The sequence below is a fragment of the Tenrec ecaudatus genome, chromosome 14, assembly GCF_050624435.1.
Source record: "Tenrec ecaudatus isolate mTenEca1 chromosome 14, mTenEca1.hap1, whole genome shotgun sequence".
Lineage (NCBI taxonomy): Eukaryota > Metazoa > Chordata > Mammalia > Afrosoricida > Tenrecidae > Tenrec > Tenrec ecaudatus.
Window position 1 is genome coordinate 110,203,452 of NC_134543.1, and position 19,106 is coordinate 110,222,557.

The following is a 19,106-nucleotide window of genomic DNA, read 5'->3' on the forward strand; positions in this document are numbered from 1 at the left end:
TAAAAGACATAAGAAAATGAAAGGGCAAGCCAGAGACCAGGGAAAAGGATTTCAGTGCACAAGTGGGGCCGGGGCTTGTAACGCTGAAAGATGTCAACAACTTTTCCATTCCTACTAGGAAGCCAAAGAACTCCATTTTTTTTCTAGAGAAAATTATTAAATACAAGCTTCATTAGTCAATATGTACAAATGACAAATTATCAACATAAGGGGAAAAAAGATACTTAACATCAATTTTTTTAAAAACAAAACAAACCAAGCCCATTGCCAGAGTCCACTCCGACTCCTGGCAAACCCATGTGCCAAAGAGTCAGATTGCTCTGCTTGTCGTTCTTGGCTATGATGTTTTCAAGAGCAGAGGCGTAGGCCCTTCTGCCAACCAGCCTTAGGTTAGCAGTTCAGCACTAACTTTACGTACCACGGGGCCTTTAGCATCACGGGTCATTAGGGAAATGCAAACTTACAGCCACAATCCGGTATCATTATGTACACACTGGCTCTCATTAAAGTTAATGGTTCTCACTAAAAAGACTGAGGAAACCAAGTTTTGACAATGTCATGAACAACCAGATTTCCCACACACCGCGACTGCTCACAGAAAAGAGTAGAGCCACTTTGGAAAAGGGTATTTACAATATCGGTATCTAAATATAGTACCTCGAATCACCTTGATGACTGAGGGTCTGTTTTTTGTTTTTGTTTATACTATAACCTAGGGAGGAGGAGTAATTTTGAACATAAATGGAAAGGGAGAAAAAAAATGAAAAAATTATTACAAACAATGAGAAAAGCATAAGGTTATATAATACAATATATACAAATTATACCTACAAATAGTCATTTCAAAAAATAAAGGAAAAGAACACCGTACTTAAAATGCTTAAGCATTAATTTAACAAAAATGTACAAAACCTAAATGTGTAAGTACTTTAAATTTTTTTAAACATACAAAAGATTTAATCAATTTGAAAGACGCCTATTTCTTTAATAAAAAAAGCAGTATTGTATAAATGTACGGTTTCTAGGTGAATATACAGACTTAATGTGAACCTAATCAAAATATTATCAGGAAATTTTTTCACACAGGACAAATTAATGATAAAGTTTCTTTAGAAGTGTAAGCAAGAATAATTACCGTATATACGCAAATATAAGCCGACGCGAGTATAAGCCGAGGTACCTAATTATTACCTGGGAAATCAGAAAAACTGATTGACTCGTGAATAGGCCTAGGGTGGGAAATGCAGGATGTGAATTAACACAGAGACACCAGAGGGGAGAGACAGAGCGCAGCCACACACACATCCTTACCAGTTCAGCTGCCAGTGTAAGTGAATCACTGCGGGTGTTTCTGCGGATTGAAGCTGTCTGTGTCAGAGGACGGCTCTGATTGGTTAGATGAGAGTAAACAAACATTCAAAGCGCTGTAGTGTCAGCGGAGCTTTGAATGAACAGCAGCCGAATGGCTATCACCTGCGAGATGTTACACCTCGCTGGGGTACCACTGACCCGTGTATAAGCCGAACCCCAGTTTTTCAGCATGTTTTTTGTGCTGAAAAACTCGGCTTATACACGAGTATATTTGGTAGGTTAAATTTATTTAACCTAATCTAAATAAATAATTTCAAATATAGATAAAACTAAAGTATAAAACAAAATAAAATTTTTAGAAGATATCATAGAATAATATTTTCATGGTCACAATGGAAGGAAATGTTTCTTAAATGGAATATAAAAAGTACTAACTATGAAGACTGAAATATCTTACTAAAGTCAAGAACTTCTGCTCATCAAAGACATTAAACAAAAATGCAAAATTTCCTGCATATCAACAAAGCATACACACAAAACAGCCAATAAACACGTAAACATATTTTAAAATAAGTTAAATATTAATAATGCCTCAATAGTAATTAAAATCATAATGAGATATCACTACACACAAAATAGGTTTAAAAAAACTGATAATATTAAGTGCCGACAAGGAAACAGTACAACTTGAAAATTCATACACTGTTAATGTGGCTTAAATTGAAGAACTACTCTGGAAAGCAGCTTGGTGTTATCCACTAAAGCTTTAAACATACTTACTATAAACAATCCCACTACTTGGGATATACCCAATAAAAATGCATGCATATAACAATCTAAGAATACAGGGACTTTAGAGTAGAAAATAAACTGTGATATAGTCATATAAAAAAGACACACACACACATATTGATATATGAAAGTGAATGAGCTACAGTTACATGCCACGTGAATCTCACAAGCAAAATGCTAACAGAGTGAAGACTTGATAGCTCACAGGAGACTTATGGGGAAAAGACTGAAATGTTTTCCTCTAAGATCAAGTACAAGATGATATGTCCAATCTTACCACTTCTAACCCACATTCTTTTGACATTCTAGCCAGAGAAAAAGGAAAAGAAATGAAAGGCTTCTCTATTAAAAATAAATAACAACATCTCTATTTGCTGATGGCATAATGTTATATATTTAAGAACCTGAGATTCACTGCAAAAGATCTATTGGAAGCACAAAGTGAATTCAGCAATGTAGCAGGATGTAAGATCAATTTTATTTCTATATACTAGAAATAAATAATCAAAAACTGAAATGAAGAAAAAAATCCAGCAAAAAGTAGAAAATAAATTCAATAACTTAAAAAAAGCAGACTTGTACACTGGAAACTACAAACCATTGTGGAAAGAAATTAAAGAAGATCTAAATAAACGGGAGGTCATCCATGTTCGGGGATCACAAGAGTAATTAATTAGTAATGCTGCAATATTCCCCTAACTGATCTACACAGCCAACAGTCAAAATCTCAATAGTTTATTTGAAGAAATTAATAAGCCAATCCTAAAATTCATAGGGAAGTATAAAAGACCCTAAAATAGCAACACAATAATGAACTAAAAGAATAAAGTCGGTTTCAAAACTAGCTACAAAGTTAGCGTAATTAAGACAGAGTAGCGCCATCGTGAGGACAGTCACACAAGATCCGTGGGACAGAACTGGAAGTCCAAAACCAAACCTCACAATGAGGCCAATTGATATTTCCGTTTAATCTTAACAATTGTATTTTCACTTATTTTTTAAAACATTTTATGGTGAGCTGGGCAAAAGTTTACAAAGGCAATTCGTTCTCCATTCAGTAATTCATACACATCTTGTTTTGTATCACTGATTCCAATCCACACAGTGTAACATCTCACTTTTCCCACTTTCTCCCTGTTTCCCGTTTCCACTTTTCTTTCGTTCCCAATCCTTCCTGCCTTAACGTTATCTTGGGAAAATGCTTCCTTTTTTCATCACAAATGGTTGATTAGTCTAGGGAGTAAGTACATTCCTAATATTAGTGTTCATCTTGGTCCATTATTTGGCTGAAAACTGAGATACGGGGCAAGTGGAGTTCCAGGTCTGAAGGGTGAACAAGGACCATGGTGTTAGGAGTTACACCAGCTTCTAGCCAATCAGCAAGCCAGGTCTTTTTCATGGTTTTGAGTTTTGTTCCACATTTTCTCCTACTCTATCCAGCTGTCAAGTGGTTTTCAACCAAGGTACCAAGATATTTCAATATAAGCATAGTCTTTTCAACAAAAGGAATGGGGACAACTGAATTCTCTCTCTCTCTCTCTCTCTCTCTCTCTCTCTCTCTCTCACACACACACACACACACACACATACATACACACACACAAGTGGATTCTTCTAAAAATTAATTCAAATAGACCATGGACATAAGTATAAAATCTAAGACCATAAAATCCTTAGGAGAAAACAGGAATCAATATTTGTGGCCCCGGGTTAAGCAACTGTTTCCTGGATACAGCACCCAAAGAACAAGCAACCTAAGAGAAAAATGGATAAATCGGGGTTTGTCCAAATGAAAACTTTTGTGTTTCAAAGGACAGCATCATGAGAGTAAGAAGACAACCCATAAAATAGCACAAAACATTGGCACGAAACGTTGCCAAGGATTTTTAGCACAAGCATATAAAGAATTCTTACAGCTTGTGCTGATTGGTTTTATGTGTCAGCTAGACGATGGTGCCCGGCTACTTTGTCAAACATTCATCTGGAACAGTGGTCGGCACACTGCAGCTTGCAAGCTGTATGATGCTCTGTTGGTACGTGCATGTCGCTTTGAAGTAAAATTGAAAATGATGGTAAAAACTATCAGTTTCTTTTAAAGAGTATAATTCAGGTAATGGTAATTTCATTTGTATGTAAAAAATATATTTTTGGCACTTGAAGTTTTAAACTATGGTGAAGGGGAGGATTGGCTGGCTTTTCTGTCTCAAAAGTTTGCCGATCCCTGATCTAGAATATGCTGTTAGGAAGTAGTTCCAGATGACTAAAGCTGTTGGCTTAAAGGAGTCTGAGGACCTATGGCCTAAAATAAAGGCTATCCTGCCCCTGGGGCTTGGGTGGCACCCTGGAATGGCGGCAGTAGAGGCTACAAAAGCAGACACTTAAGAAAACTTTAACCTGGATTATGAGCTATGGCATAAAATTTTTAAGTTAAAAGAGATGGGGCGCTGAATAATTTTCCCCCCTAAAAACGAGATGGTAGGCCAAATAAGTTTGAGAACCTACGATCTAAAATAAAGCAGATTACCCCCCGACACCCACCCCCACCCCCATGGTGTAGGTAGGCCTCACTCAATCACTTCAAGGCCTAAGAGCAAAAAGAAATGTTCCTCTGGACAATATACACACCTTACCAGAACTCCTTCAGTCTTTAGTCTTTTGTTGTTTTTCCCAAACCATTTTGTTGGATAGCATACCGTTCCACAGTTGAGTCACATCAAGGAGCAGGGTACTCTTCTTGTCACCTCAACTGGATTTTGTGACAAAATTACAGGGATCTTTTCCCAACTGGCTGAACACTGATGGAAAAGACTGACCTGCATATTTTGGATTTGCCAGCAATCGTTTCTTAAAATGAATCTCTAGCTTTTCACATGGCAAACTTTCTCATATATATATATATATATATATATATATATATATATATATATATATATACACACACACACACACAAACATATATATTTACCGTAGTTTTTAAGTGCGCAAAAAATTCATAGTAGCATTATTAGCCACAAAAGTAGAAACAACCCAAATAAATGCCTGCCCCTGTTGGATGGATTTCATACGCTGTGTTTGCACAATGGGATACTACTTGGCAATGAAGTTCTGATGCATGCCATCATAGGGACAAACCTTGAAACCAGTTTTCGAAATGAAAGGAGTCAATCACAAAGGCCTAGAAATGGTATGAAAGATTCAGAGTATTTGAATCCGTTGAGACAGGAAGATTAGTGGTCGCCCCCGAAAGCTGGGAGGTGATGGAAAGTCATTGCCGTTGAATACATCCCAATTTCCAGTGCGCGGGTAGGACAGAGCAGACCGCTCCCTATGGTTTCCAAGGTGATCCTCTTTAGGAGAGCATGAGATGCTGGTGGGTTTGGACCACCGATCTTTCTTTCAGGTAATGGCTGAGTGCTTCAAGGGCTTCACAAACTTTATGAAGACCCCTTATATATTCATATAGAAGGAGAGAATGACTGCCATGCTTTTTTTCCTTAAATTATAAAAAGGAGCTGCCTGGAATACGCTACATATTCAGTGATATGCATAACTTCTGTATATGTAATATAGATGGTGCAGATATGCCTGAATATAGAAGGTTCCTCTATTGAGACCACTCCTATTTATTCTAGAAATAGAAAAGAACAACAAATCTCCCCTTCGTATGAGATATAATGAACTCACTTCAAGCAGAACACTCATTTCACACAGGTAACAAATTATCCACCCTTAATTTCTTTTCTTACGGAATGCTGACCACTGAAATAGCACACCCTGTGCTCGTTACAGGGAGCCACGCCAGAGAGCAGAGAAAATCTGGTTAAAATAATTTTCTCCTCTCTCCTCAGAAGGGAACATGGCAGTGGCGGAGACCAGGCATAAGGCTCACTACTGAGCCCTGTGGAAGTCAGTTCCCCTGACACCAAAGAAACTGTAGTCCCTTATGAAGCTTGCTAAGAAGACCAAAGGGAAAAGGCATTCCACTTGTTAAATGTTTATTATTTGAGTTTAGCGGCCAACTATAATAAGAGAGAGGGGAAGCTGTCTGCAAGCTGCATACAGATTTAGCTACTCAAATTCCAGGCCTGTGAAAAAGAACATTGAGGTGAAGCTGTTATAATTTACTAGGCGGTAGTTGAAGGGAGGTGGTAGGTGGTAATACAAGCTTGGAGTCACTAACATTTGGGTCAGTGATTCGCAAGCACCTCCAGTCAACCCAGAGCAAAAATACCCTCCCATCCCCCACCCCACCAAGAAAGGGCTGCCTTCCTTTTATCCACGAATCACAGCGTACCAGAGGACAAGTACAAACCTCTTCTCAGCTACAAGTCCTCTAACCTTGACTGGGGAATAAACATGTTCAGTCTTCCCCAAAGTCAAGTGCATGACTCATTTATTGGGATGTTGGCGCGTGGAGCATGTCCTCCCCTGACCCTACGATTCCACGGGGCGTCTTCTCACGGGACTTCAATGCCTCCCCAAGGCACTTGCAGTCTGCAGTCAGCTCTCTCAGCGGACTGTGCTTGGCATTCCATCCACTACAATGGCGATGCGCGGTCATAGGCGTAATTAGCCTCTACACGCACATGCTTGCTACTTCCATAAGATATTAGCTACAATAGCACTAAACCAAAAGGGTGAAATCAGTGAAACATATTTGCCTAGACATCGCGATGATGAAGTAATTCTGGATGAAAGGATAAAGATATATGGTAAATGTACTACTTTTCTAATTATCAGGTTAAGTAGTGAGCAGACTGAAATAAATTAATAATGAATTGCGGGGGTGGGAGGGACCCTTTTGGCACAAACTAAGCCTTTAATCCTTGAAAACAACAGGTATAAAGAGAATGGCGTTTAAGGCAAAAAGTTTTCGCTTCCGTGTAACAATGAACATGCAGAGAACAAGGCCTGACCTCTGAGGTTTTATGGTCCAACGACCAGTTCTGTGCTGCCTTTCTCCTCTTGGTCAAAGGCATTCTGCTCTCGGAGCCCAAGTTTTCCACTCCAACATGGATCAGAATAGATCCTACTTCTTTCACGAGGACCAAGAGTTTTTGATACATGATGCACTGAATTAAAAGTCAGTTCGTATAAAATATGACCGATAATACAATTTAATAAACCATCTTTCAAGAAATAATTAGCCAAACCAAATTCACTGCCGCGGAGTCGATTCTGATTAATCTTAACTGCCAGTGCATCCATTTGGACTCACGGCAAGCCTGCGGACAGGAGAGAACTGCCCCTGTAGATTCCCAAGGCTGTAGATCGTTACCCAAGGAGAAAGCCAGATATGTTTTCTTTGTTCAAAATTACTAAAGCATCCTGTACTCTCCTGCCACCAAGAACCTCCCACTTCGCTCATCTTTCCATCCCTACTACCACCTGTTGACTCCGCATCGGCAGCATTAACGCAGGATCTCCTATAACAAACTATTCTCTCAATACCTGTTCACTGTGGATTTCTTCCAGTTGGCTTTTTTAATGCCCAAATTCACATAGGATTCTGTGAGGTCCACATTCAACTCTCCTTCTGAGTCACTCGGCAGGATTCCTAGTTTGGCAGCAGACTCGTAGAGAGAAATTTCGCTTTTTAGTTGGATCAATTCTTCCTGAAACACAAGAATACTGAAAATTACCTTGCTGTGTCTATAGATCAAGGAACCAGCTGATCTATCCATGCTTCAAAACGTGTTTGAATGATTGATAGGAAGCAGAAACGCTTCTTTAAATATACTACGGACACATGTTGTAATTTACTTGTAATTCTCCAGGATGAACTATAACCTTGTATGTGGTAGACACTATCCACCAAAGCCACTGGGTTTCATTAATAGGCATATGGGGCTAGTATAGAACCAGCTGCAGCACATGGACCAGAAGAGGTAAATGCCCAAAAAAATACCCTACCTTAGAAAAAGCAGCAAACCTTGCTCTAGTTAGCCAGAGTGCCCCAGGAGCCCAGGTACACCTATGAGCAAGCCCAGGTAGAGCTATGAGCAAGTTCATCACAGCAGGCAGATTTAAGCAGCAAAAAGCTTGCAACTAAACTGCATTTACATTTTTGACTCATTTTCTATTTCTGTACCCAGACACAGCAACTAGTGGTCAGCATGTTCCTAACTTTTTGAGGAAACTGAAGTAACTACCCAACAAACAAGCAAATTTGAATAGTTACCCTGACATCTCCCTCTCTTACATTTTGTCCTCCATAAAAATCACCCCTGGAGATGAGATGCTGATGGCAGGACTGCCAGAGGGCAGAGTGGACTGGTACGCCAAAAATATGCTGGACTTCCCTCTGCCCATGGGGAAAGGGCAGGCGACCTCTTTCCAGTAACACAGAGAACAGAGCACGTTGGGCAAAAGAAGATGCCCCTCTGCCCAATGGAATGCTAGTCAGTTTTGTAGGGAAGATGCTGGCTGTGCCCCTCCCCTAGATGAAAGGAACCGGTCATAAGGAGGACAGGCAGGGCTCTGCAGTTAGAGACCCGGGTGGGACGAGCTGCTCTGTGGGGGCAATAGAAACCCGAGGTCCAGAGAGGTGGCAGAATGGGTGCCTCATTGAGTTACCCAGAGAAGTCTCTTCCCAGAGGCGGCACTTACCTGGAGAGCCCGGCTCATGTTTTCGCTCAGTGTGTATGCCTTCTGGGCTTGCTGCAGCTGGAGTCGTAACTGAGCCACCTCCTGCATGGAGCCTGTGGAGAGAAGAGCCACAGGATGCACGGACCAAGAGCCTACGCTCCCCGGGTTCAAACACTGAGTCCACTGAGGCTACGGAAGGTGGAGCTGTGCTTTGATCACCACCATGCCGTCGGCCATGTGAAGATGCGGAGCCAGCTGGACCCAGAGGCCTAGGTCTGATCCAGACGCTTTTAGAATCGGGCCTGGTTCCCCCATAAGTCCACAAGGCACTGAGGACACGGGCTACAGTGACCTTGCTAGGAACCAGTCAGCCACATCTACAGACCTTCCCACGCCCAAGGGTGGTAGTTATGTGATTGTGTGTCCTGGTTAGGGGTGGAGTCAAACCTGTCAATCTCCTTTGATGGGAGGCGAGTGTGAGCCATTGGGAACTGCCCTCGCTCTGCCCCTTCACCTGCCTGCTGACTGGGACTCTGCCACTGACCCTGAGAGCTGCCAGTGTCCTGCCATGTGCCCACCGACCCGGGAGTCACTGTCTTTGCACCCACTGGCCTGGGATGTTCCTGCATTCCACATCTCCTCTCCGCATCATTGCCCGTGACTCCGCGAGTCCGACGAGAGACTTGTGGGCTAGTACCAGACTTACAGACTTAGATTAGAGAGAGCTGGGATGCCTTCCTGACATTAAATTACTTCTTAGTGTAAAGCTCTTTCTGAGACATAGATGAGTGTCAGTGGATGGGTTTCTCTCGTCACCCTAACCTAACAGTCCCTCAGTAGAAGAACAAAGACAAGATTAAGCCCATCTCTATCCTCCCAAGAACAAAAATGGCATCTTGCTGCTTCCAGAAGCTGTCTAAATGCTCGTATTTCTATCACTACAGCCTCTCCATGTGAAAGAAGCAGACCAGGGTTGTGCTTGCGAAACGTTAGTGACCTAGTATTTTAAACGTTCTAAGGGAGGTTCCCTTTTAAAAGGGACTTTATTATGTTCCCTGAAAAGAAAATGTCCATCTGGGAAATGGTTCCGCAAAGTAATGAGAGCATTTTATGCAACTAAAGAAAGTAATCTCTCCAAAGTCTTCAATGGCCAGGAAAAATGCGGACCACATTATGCCATGTGGGGGAAAGAAGATTCGCAACAAAACAGGGATTAAGTGAGAATCTAATTTGCCGTATAAATGGTCACCAAAATCACATTACTTTTTTTTAAAAATACATATACATAGCTTGGGTTATAGAGTTCTAATCGCCAACCAGACTACTTTAACTAGTGGAACATTAGAAAGTTGTGAAAAGATGCTCCCCTCCCCCACCCGTTACACGTATCATCTGTAATAACTTCACAGGTTTATCTTTAGAGTTTCTCCTTAGTATTATTACACCACTCTTCTTGAGAGAAAGGCTTAATGATAAATTTTGTTTAGTAATAAAATTGAACTGATACGAATCAGCAAAAAAGAAAAATAACTAGAGATGGAGTTGGGAATTAGAGAGAGTATGCGGCAAACTTAGCCATGAAACCATTTCCATACACTTTCACACGTGTCCACTCTTTCACGCACTGCACTGCCACTCTGCTCTCACGTACCGCACTCTGAGTTTCAGTCTCAGTTCATGAACTAACTTCACCAGACAACTGGGCAGTTTTGTCTGTAGAGCAGAGCTCATGCAAACTATGGAGCCTCCTACTGCCTTTCTTTCTAACACAGTTACATAAAAAACGATTAAGATAGGAAGTGCTGTAGGGCCTAATAACAGGAAGCACGAGTCACTCACTCAATGCCAGGGAGCGCGATTGCATAACTCAGATCAAAGGCAATCTACCCATGGCAGTGAGGGGGAGGGGGAGAGCTCTAGAATAGACGAGGTGGTGATTGTACAACTCCCCTTGATATGACTGAATGATTGAACTGTTCAATTGTATGCTATGTAAATTATTGGCCAATAAAACTGTTGGGGGGGGGTGTGGCGTAAAAAATACCAGGGAGAACCTACTAGAAATCTTGAGCATGCCAAAAATGTAACGCTCTGGCATCAACTAAAGCCAGGGAAGTGGCTCCATGACCTCCGTGAAGGAGGGAAACTGCAACACGCTATAAAACGGGTATCATCAAAAATTGGGTCTGAAAAAGTAAAGTAGGGAGGGGTCTCAAAGAGTTCACAGAGAAATGGAAAGACAAGATAATGGCATTTTCCCCACAGTTTTTGAAGCCCCCTCGGACAGTGGGATTTTATAATTTTATAATCACTTTCTGCTTTCGGGACTATAACTCACCTTATTACACATATTATCCTATTATTCCTCTTGCACATTCGAATTACGCGCTCATGTTTTCAGAAACGTGCTGGGTACAAAAACAGGGAATTGCCTGTGTAGGTGCAATCATTTCATTTGAAGGAAACACACCCAAACCCTGGCCAAGGTCATCTCCGGGTAGTACAATTACTAGTCAGTTTTGCTTTTTCCATTGCATTGATTGCAATGAAAATGCAATAGCATTTCTAAGCTTTAAAGTCTGGAGAAAAGAAAGAGACCAGCTATCACTTCTGTCCCTCAGAGAGCCATCAGAAGCGAGAGGCCCTGGGTTCTCCCTACAGGTTACATGACTGGGCGCCAGGGTCGAGCGACACACCTACCCGAATGCAACAAGCCTGCACACTGCTTTTGACTCTCCTCTAGACTTCTCGTCAACCTGTTAATGATCTCGGTCTTTTCCAGTTTGGTTGCTTCTTGATTCCTTTCCAGTTGTTTTATGTGGTCTTGCAAACGAGAACAAGTGTCTTCCTGGGAAGAAAAGGGTTCCGTGAGGTCACTTTCATTCTCAGCTCCTAGATATTAAAGTTATCACCCTATAGTTCGATTTCAAGGCAACTATGACACAGGCAAGGAGGAGCATTGCGTCTTTTATGGGGTTAAGTGCACAGGACAGGGAGTCAGAAAAACAAAATTGTGTGACCTGGGACAACTCATCAACCTCTCAGTCTGCGTCCTCTTTTGTCGGGATCCTAAGCCAGGTGGAATGGATGATTTCTGAAGGGCCTTTTCTGCTGCAGTCACCAGACATTGCTACTGTAAAATTGGATGGGGTTCAAGTTGAAGGAGATCAATCACATCCCAAGTTGCCTTTTACTTTGTTAATATAAGTGCATGCGTACATATTGAAGCATGCCGCTTTGAATTGTGGTTTCTGTGCTCTAGAGCAACAAGGATATTGATAAGCACATGCAACTCTCTTTTGACCAAAGGCTCGTTTTATTCTAAGAGCCAGAAGTCATCTTTCCTTTCCTCTGAACTTTTAAAAGTCTTTTTTATGTTTTCTTTTGTTTTAATAAACACTTGAAAACTGAATTGCAAAAACTGAGGTAGTTGTGTATGAAACTCTATGGCAATATACAGAAAATACAGTGTCTATATACTTGATCGTTCAGAATCCAAGATAGCAGAGTTGGGCTTCAGTGTTGGACTGCTAGAAACTCCACCAGGTGCTCTAAGGGAGAAAGGCGGAGCTATCTTTTCTTGTAAAGATTTAGTCTCGGAAGAATACAGCTTTCCTTCAGTTCCTAAATGCTTCCTCTCCCCTCCCCCACTCCACTACCATGATCCAAATTCTACCTTGCAAGTCTGGATAGAGCAGAGGTTGTACACATGTGCAGATAGGAACTGGAGGCACAGGGAATCCAGGGTGGATGATACCTTCAAGACCAGGGGTGTGAGGGGCGATACTGGAAGGGTAGAGGGTGAGTGGGTTGGAAAGAGGGAACCGATTACAAGGATTTACATGTGACCTCCTCCCGGGGGGACGGACAACAGAAAAGGGGGTGGATAGGGCAAGATATGACAAAATAATAATTTATAAATTATCAAGGGCTCATAAGGGAGGGAAGGGAAAAAAGAGGACTTGATGCAAAGGGCTTAAGTGGAGAGCAAATGTTTTGAAAATGATTAGGGCAAAGAATGTACAGATGTGCTTTATACAATTGATGCATGTATATGTATGGACTGTGATAAGAGTTGTATGAGTCCCTAATAAAATGTTAAAAAAAGAGATTTAGTGTCGGAGACCTAGAACAGGGTCCGATAGAAACTCTGAGTTGGAATCAACCCAATGAGAATAGGACTTTTTGGGTGATACAAGATCTTCAAATGTCTGAAAATGTGTTTGAGAAGAATTAAGTCCTGGGAATACACAAGGCCAGATAGGAGAAAATGTCCAAAATTTATCACATCTGTATCAAAAAGAAACAGTCTCACAAGCTGAACTGGGCAAATGGTGCAGCATGGGAGAGGTAGAGGAGTGAATTAAGTTCGCTGGCTGAAGTTACCTGAAAAAGACTGGAGAGATTAATTAGCAAGGAGGTAGGTATTAAGCAAGAGCTGGAAGTAAGAAGGGTCTGGGGCCTAATCCAAATGATAACTCAAACCCAATAATCCCTTACAGACACTAGCACAAAAGTTTGCTAAAGAGAGAGGTAAAAACAAAAACTCACTGCCCATTCACAGCGTCCCTGCAGGACAGGGTAGAACTGCCCCTGTGGGTTTCAGAGACTGGATGTAGCTTTTCATGGGAGTAGAAAGCCCTGAGTCTTTCTCCCGAACTACTGACTCTGCAGTTAGCAACCTAATGCATAACCCCTATGCCGTGATAGGACCAGCGACTTTTAAAACTCCCATTTGAGCTTACAAACAGATGTGAACTTTATATTCCATTGCACAATGTAGAGGGTCCTGGTGACCCACTGGTTAAGCAAGCCACTGCTAATTTCAGGCCTGGATAGGACAGAGGCTGTACATTGGTACATATGAGGGCTGGAGGTACAGGGAATCCAGGGTGGATGATGCCTTCAGGACCAAGGGTGTGAGGGACGATGCTGGGAGAGTGGAGGGTGAGTGGGTTGGAAAGGGGGAACTGATTACAAGGATCCACATGTGACCTCTTCCCTGGGAGAGGGACAGCAGAGAAGGGGAGAAGGGAGACTCCGGATAGGGCAAGATATGACAAAATAACGAGGTATAAATTACCAAGGGCACATGAGGGAGGGGGGAAAGGGGAGGGAGGGGAAAAAAAAAAAAAAGAGGACCTGATGCAAGGGGCTTAAGTGGAGAGCAAATGCCTTGAGAATGATTGGGGCAGGGAATGTATGGATGTGCTTTATACAATTGATGTATGTATATGTATGGATTGTGATAAGAGTTGTATGGGTCCCTAATAAAATGTAAAAAAAGAAAAGAGGAGAAAAAAATGATTAGGGCAAAGACTGTACAGATGTGCTTTATACAATTGATGTATGTATATGTATGAACTGTGATAAGAATTGTATGAGCCCCTAATAAATTGTTAAAATTAAAAAATATATAAAAATAAATTAATTAATTAATTTTAAAAAAAAAAAAAGAAAGAAAGGTTGGTGGTTCGAATTCCAGCCACTTCTCAGGGAAAAGATGGGACAGTCTGCCTTTGTAAAGATTACGGCTTTAGAACATCGTTGGCCAGTTCTATTTTGTCCTGCAGGGTCCCATGGAGTTGGAATTGGCTTGACAATTTTGTTGTTGTTGTTTTGTTTTGCTTTGAGGGGTAGTGGCATATTCCATAATGTAGCTATATTTGCTTTTAATTTTTTCTCCTGAGTTTTTGAGCAAAATGAAGCTTCTGGAATTCGGTCCATGTTTATGCAGCCCTGCAGACCTCTTGGCACACTGCTGGGGCAGCGTGGTTCTGAGGGAGCAGAGCAGCGCAGCAGACACTGGAGAGAGCTAACATGAATGATGGTACGGAGGCGTGTGCAGGGAGAAGTGGGGTGACGGCCCACAGTTACGTGCTGGGGGGTGGGGAAAGGTCACAGTCGTGTTGACAAGAGGCTGGGAACGGACCACAAGGATAATGGAAACAAGGTCGACATGAAGAACACCATCACGGACAAAGAGGTGGGCCTGGGCCATATCTCGACTCTGTCCAACAATCATTCAGACCAGGTGCTGCGTGTTGACCAAGCTGAGCCTCCAAGACTATGCCGTTGCAATAACCAAAAATGCAAAAAGGTTGAGGGCTTCCATCTTGTCCATGATTGGCTTGAGTGAGATCGCAGTGCGAGCCTGAAAAGAGCAGGCGTCTTTAAAGGCTGGATGAGATGAGAACGGGGACCAGAGGTGATGCGGGAACTCATGGGAGTAAAGACGGTGGAACCGGGTTCGGGGCACGGAACTGTCTGTGGGAGTCTCTCAACAGGAAGCGGAGCCTTACATGCAACACAAAGGAATGATGAAAACGCAGGTGAATGTCTTTATGTGCAAAGTTCATATGGCTTCCACCAAGAGCTGAGGGTTTCAGAAAGACCGGGAGGAGGTTCCTACCATCAGGGAGCTCATCGGAGATCTGAGTTAAGTGCCGCTTCTATGAGTGGGAGGAGGTAGATGGCACTTTGGAAGTGAGAGCGTAGGAAAAAGTTTGCTACTAGAGGATTCCAGCCATCAGGAAAACACTAGGCGCTCCAAGAAGCCTCTCATCCCATCCTCTCTGTCACACCAAAAATCCCGGAGGGAGTCAGCCAAATGGAAAGAACTGACATGTTGGGAGTGGTCATAGGCCCTTCTACCCAGAGGAGCTGAGGGCCTCAAGAACACACGATGTTCATAATATAATTTCACAATCCACGTATTTCGATACACGAGCTACAAAGACATAGCTTAAAAAAATAGAAAACCCAGCTCTGTTGTAGACTACAGCTTTTCCCATGATTTATAGTTCCTGCATTGTGTTTCGTCTTACAAAATATAATGAGAATCAAGCAAGCTGGTTTACATCCTGACGCTTAGCACGCTTTGTTGAATGGATGCACTAGTGATCAGCCTGCAATATAGCTGTCGTCCTGTCCCACCAAGAACAACTTCAAGAAGCAATGAGTTTCCTGGGAAGGGAGATGTGAACCTCTTGGGATGGCAAACGAGCTTCTAGATCTTTTCCCCAAAACGATCTACCTTCACAAATGCAAAGGAAAATTATATTCACAATTTGCGATGATTCTTGGACTCCCTGAAGTCAACAGGTTACGAATCTCGATTACTAGCATGGTTTCTAGGTGTCGACATCGGTTCTGTTCACACTGTACACACTTACGTCACACGAGCACACCACTTTATGTGGCCGTGAGAGCCACATAAAGTGGGACCTACACAGTGGTCCCCTCCTTCAGGCTCAGCTGTGGCTTACTACTATTTTTGCACTGTGCTGGCAAAGAACACTGAAAGTGCCGTGGGCTGCCAAAAGAACAAAAGACTTTATCTTGGAAGCAGAACTGTCAGAATGCTCCCTTAGAGACAAGGATGCAAGACTTCGATTCACCAACTTTAGACATCCTGTCAAGAGAGAATAGTCTCTGGCGAAGGCTATCATGTTTGGTAAAGTATCGGGTCAGCAAGAAAGAGGAAAGCCCTCGGTGAGCTGGACTGACAAGGTGCCTGTCGCAGGGGTCCAAGCATACGAACAATGGTGAGGGGCTACCGCAGGACCAGGCAGTGTGGCGTTCTGTTGAACATCAGGGTACTACGAGTTGGAACCAACTTGACGGCACCTAGCAGCAATGTCTACTTTGCAAGAGCTGTTCTGTTCTTCTTTGTCACCTGCTGAATGGAGTATCCCAGGGAAAGGTTTCTCTGGAAGGGAGGCATTCGAAGGCTCTTCAGTAAGTTTTGTAAAGGAAAGGACGGCAGAGCGGTTTCTGCGTTTACAGATGCATGCTGATCAGTTAAGTTAGGAAACCCAGATCAACCCTCTCTGTAGAGAACACCCTCGTGCATTTTCCTAGCAGCGGGGATCTCACAGCTCCTGGTCATTCTCACAGCACCTTGCCAGGCACAAATCCCAGCTTCGATTCCTGAGTCAGTATGACTAGAAGTCACTTACCTTGTTTCTTAATTTAAAAAAACCAAGTCAATTGCTGAGTCCATGGATAGCAAATTGACAACCCCAAAGACATCCCAGGAGAAGCGTTCCCCGAAAGAACAAAGTGTGAGCATTTTGGGATCAGCCATTTGCAAAGTGCCTGCAATTCTCATGCACGCATAGGCTAACCTCAGTCCTATGCTCCATAAGCAATCCCACAAACTCAGCCACGGAGCAGAAAAGTGGGAAAAGAACTTTATCAACATCTTGAAGGTAGTCTGAAACTCAGAACAGAGCCAAGATTTTGCTTCGTCATCCATTCCATGGTTCTTCTATGGAAGGGAGGGGAGGAATGGAGGTTGGGATAGGCCTCCAGCCCAGCCCCTGTGCAATTTTGTCCAAGTCAATGGAGAGCTCCTCAAATTGACCCAGCAGAGAAAAAGCCAGCCAGCCAGCCAGGTCCGCTCTCCAAGTCCAAGTGACTGGGCAGACACAGCCAAGATCAAGAAAATGGTATCTCAGATTACATGTACATTTAAATAGTCTATAAAGTAGACTTTTCAATGATTTGGCATGGCTTTCGTTTTCCCCACCCCTACATATTATCCTCCACATAGATCCAAATTCACATGACTTTTCTACCTAACTGGGATAAAAATATAACTCGGAAAAACATCTAATAATGAAAGCATGCGGTCTCCTATAAAATGGCAGGCAAATCATTTGGGAATCATCCATGATTCAAGGCTACACCTGCCACAATCCCTCCAATTAATTAAAATCTCCGCACGTAGGTAATATAAACTCTTCTGAGTTTTTAATGATATATATTTTGCCTCTGTTATTAGGTTGAACCATACAAAATTGCCAATAGTACAATCTTATGTGCTTCAAACTAAACATTCAACCTAAAATGCTTCAACGGAAAAACTTAGAGCTGGCTGTCTACATAGGAAATACTAGTTGAAATGGGGATCAATGTTAAGTGCGTTGGGATTTTCCATACCCTCCACATCTTATTTTCCTGTCCTCTTTCCTGGGATAAAATTAATTCTGAAATTACGCTAAGGAAAATGCATTTTGAATGGAACCTGGGGTTTCAGAGCATAAGCACTTCTACCATGTGACTCACCCAGAGCTTACGAGATTTGAATCCCTCTTGGGCAAAAACAATCAAAACTAGCAGTGAGAGAGGCTGACACTTTGGGTCTGGAGAATTTTTAGATCAGACTTTCTACCCTAGCTGATGAACCATCTACTCTCAAAAAGAGCTTTTCTCCTAAAAACAACTGCTGGGTTGTGTTTACTGGCAAAGCCAATGACCTAATTTTGGGAGACAAGAAGTGTGTCGACTGGTTATGTGCCCCAAACAACCTCTCAGGTGAGTGAGGTCCATTTCCAGCGCTCTCATTTTTCAGTCTGGATTTACCTAGGGAAATGGCCATTCAGATACTATAAACAATCTGTATCAATACTCTTCCAATTTAAAAGAAAACCTAGCAGCTCATACACTGAGAAAATACAGACCAATCTTACTAGAAGGCATTTGGAAATGGCTATGCCTTAACAACATATTCATAGATTTTTTTTTAAGTTTAGTGCACAAACTAATGCGTACCGTGAAACATCTAAGATTTCTATGTGCTGGACCACAAAATGCCCATTACTAACGTGAGCCAGTCTTACTGGTTGCTAAGGGTTGTTCATCTGAAAATCACGCCAACCTGCTGCTGAAGTGCGGTGACGGTAGCGTCCAAGTTCTTCTGTAAGGACAGCACCTGCTCTTCGTACTTCTTCGTGAGCCCCCGAACGATGCCCTCGTGCTGTTCTCTGGCTCGATGGAGGGACTCCGATTGATGAAGGTCCAGCAGCTGCTGCTTCAGGCCTTCCAGAGCCATCTCCGTCGTTCGGGACTTCTTGACCACCTGGTAAAAACGCACACACAGGATACCGGGTTTATATGCCTTTCTGCCTATGAACTTCAACCCTAAAACCCGCTATGCTAAATGAAGGCATTAAAAAAGGAGGCTCCCCACGGTGGTTCTAGCTCCATCAGGCTCCCCTAGATGGGACCCGCCGGGCTATGGGGGGGTTGGAAATATTACTCATTGAAACAATGAATTTTGTAGTTACCCGACGAGAAGGGAGGGGGACTTTTCGCATGGTGACAGGGGGTGGGTATCCAATCAGGAATCCGCTGCTTTTGTCCTGGGCTCGGGGCCGTCTGCATTGCCCCGTGAGCACAGTGGGGACAGCCCAATTGTTAGGTCACAGAAATATGACAGGTGTTTTTTGAAAGGCTGATAGGCCTTGCCCAATGGTACTCATTAAACACACAGTTTTGACCGCTAGTGACTCTGCCTTCGAGTGGTAGATAGGATACTGCAGCCTCTCGCAAAGCCGTGCACGTCTTAATGCCTGGAACTTATGAGTGTGGCACGTAATACGGCCAGGGAGGCTGAGCGATGCCGATGG

The 19,106-nt window shown here is 42.7% G+C and overlaps 1 protein-coding gene across 5 annotated transcripts in view; it reads right to left on the reverse strand.

The window, feature by feature from the left end:
* Positions 1-19,106, reverse strand: part of CEP152 (centrosomal protein 152) — an 89,009-nt gene that overhangs the window by 44,322 nt on the left and 25,581 nt on the right. For all 5 annotated transcript variants that reach the window (XM_075531211.1, XM_075531214.1, XM_075531213.1 and 2 more), the window contains exons 9-12: positions 18,356-18,556; positions 11,392-11,539; positions 8,713-8,804; positions 7,555-7,718 (exon numbers count right to left, since the gene is read on the reverse strand). In XM_075531211.1, coding sequence (XP_075387326.1) covers positions 7,555-7,718; positions 8,713-8,804; positions 11,392-11,539; positions 18,356-18,556 — 605 coding nt within the window. The remainder of the gene's footprint in view (positions 1-7,554; positions 7,719-8,712; positions 8,805-11,391; positions 11,540-18,355; positions 18,557-19,106) is intronic.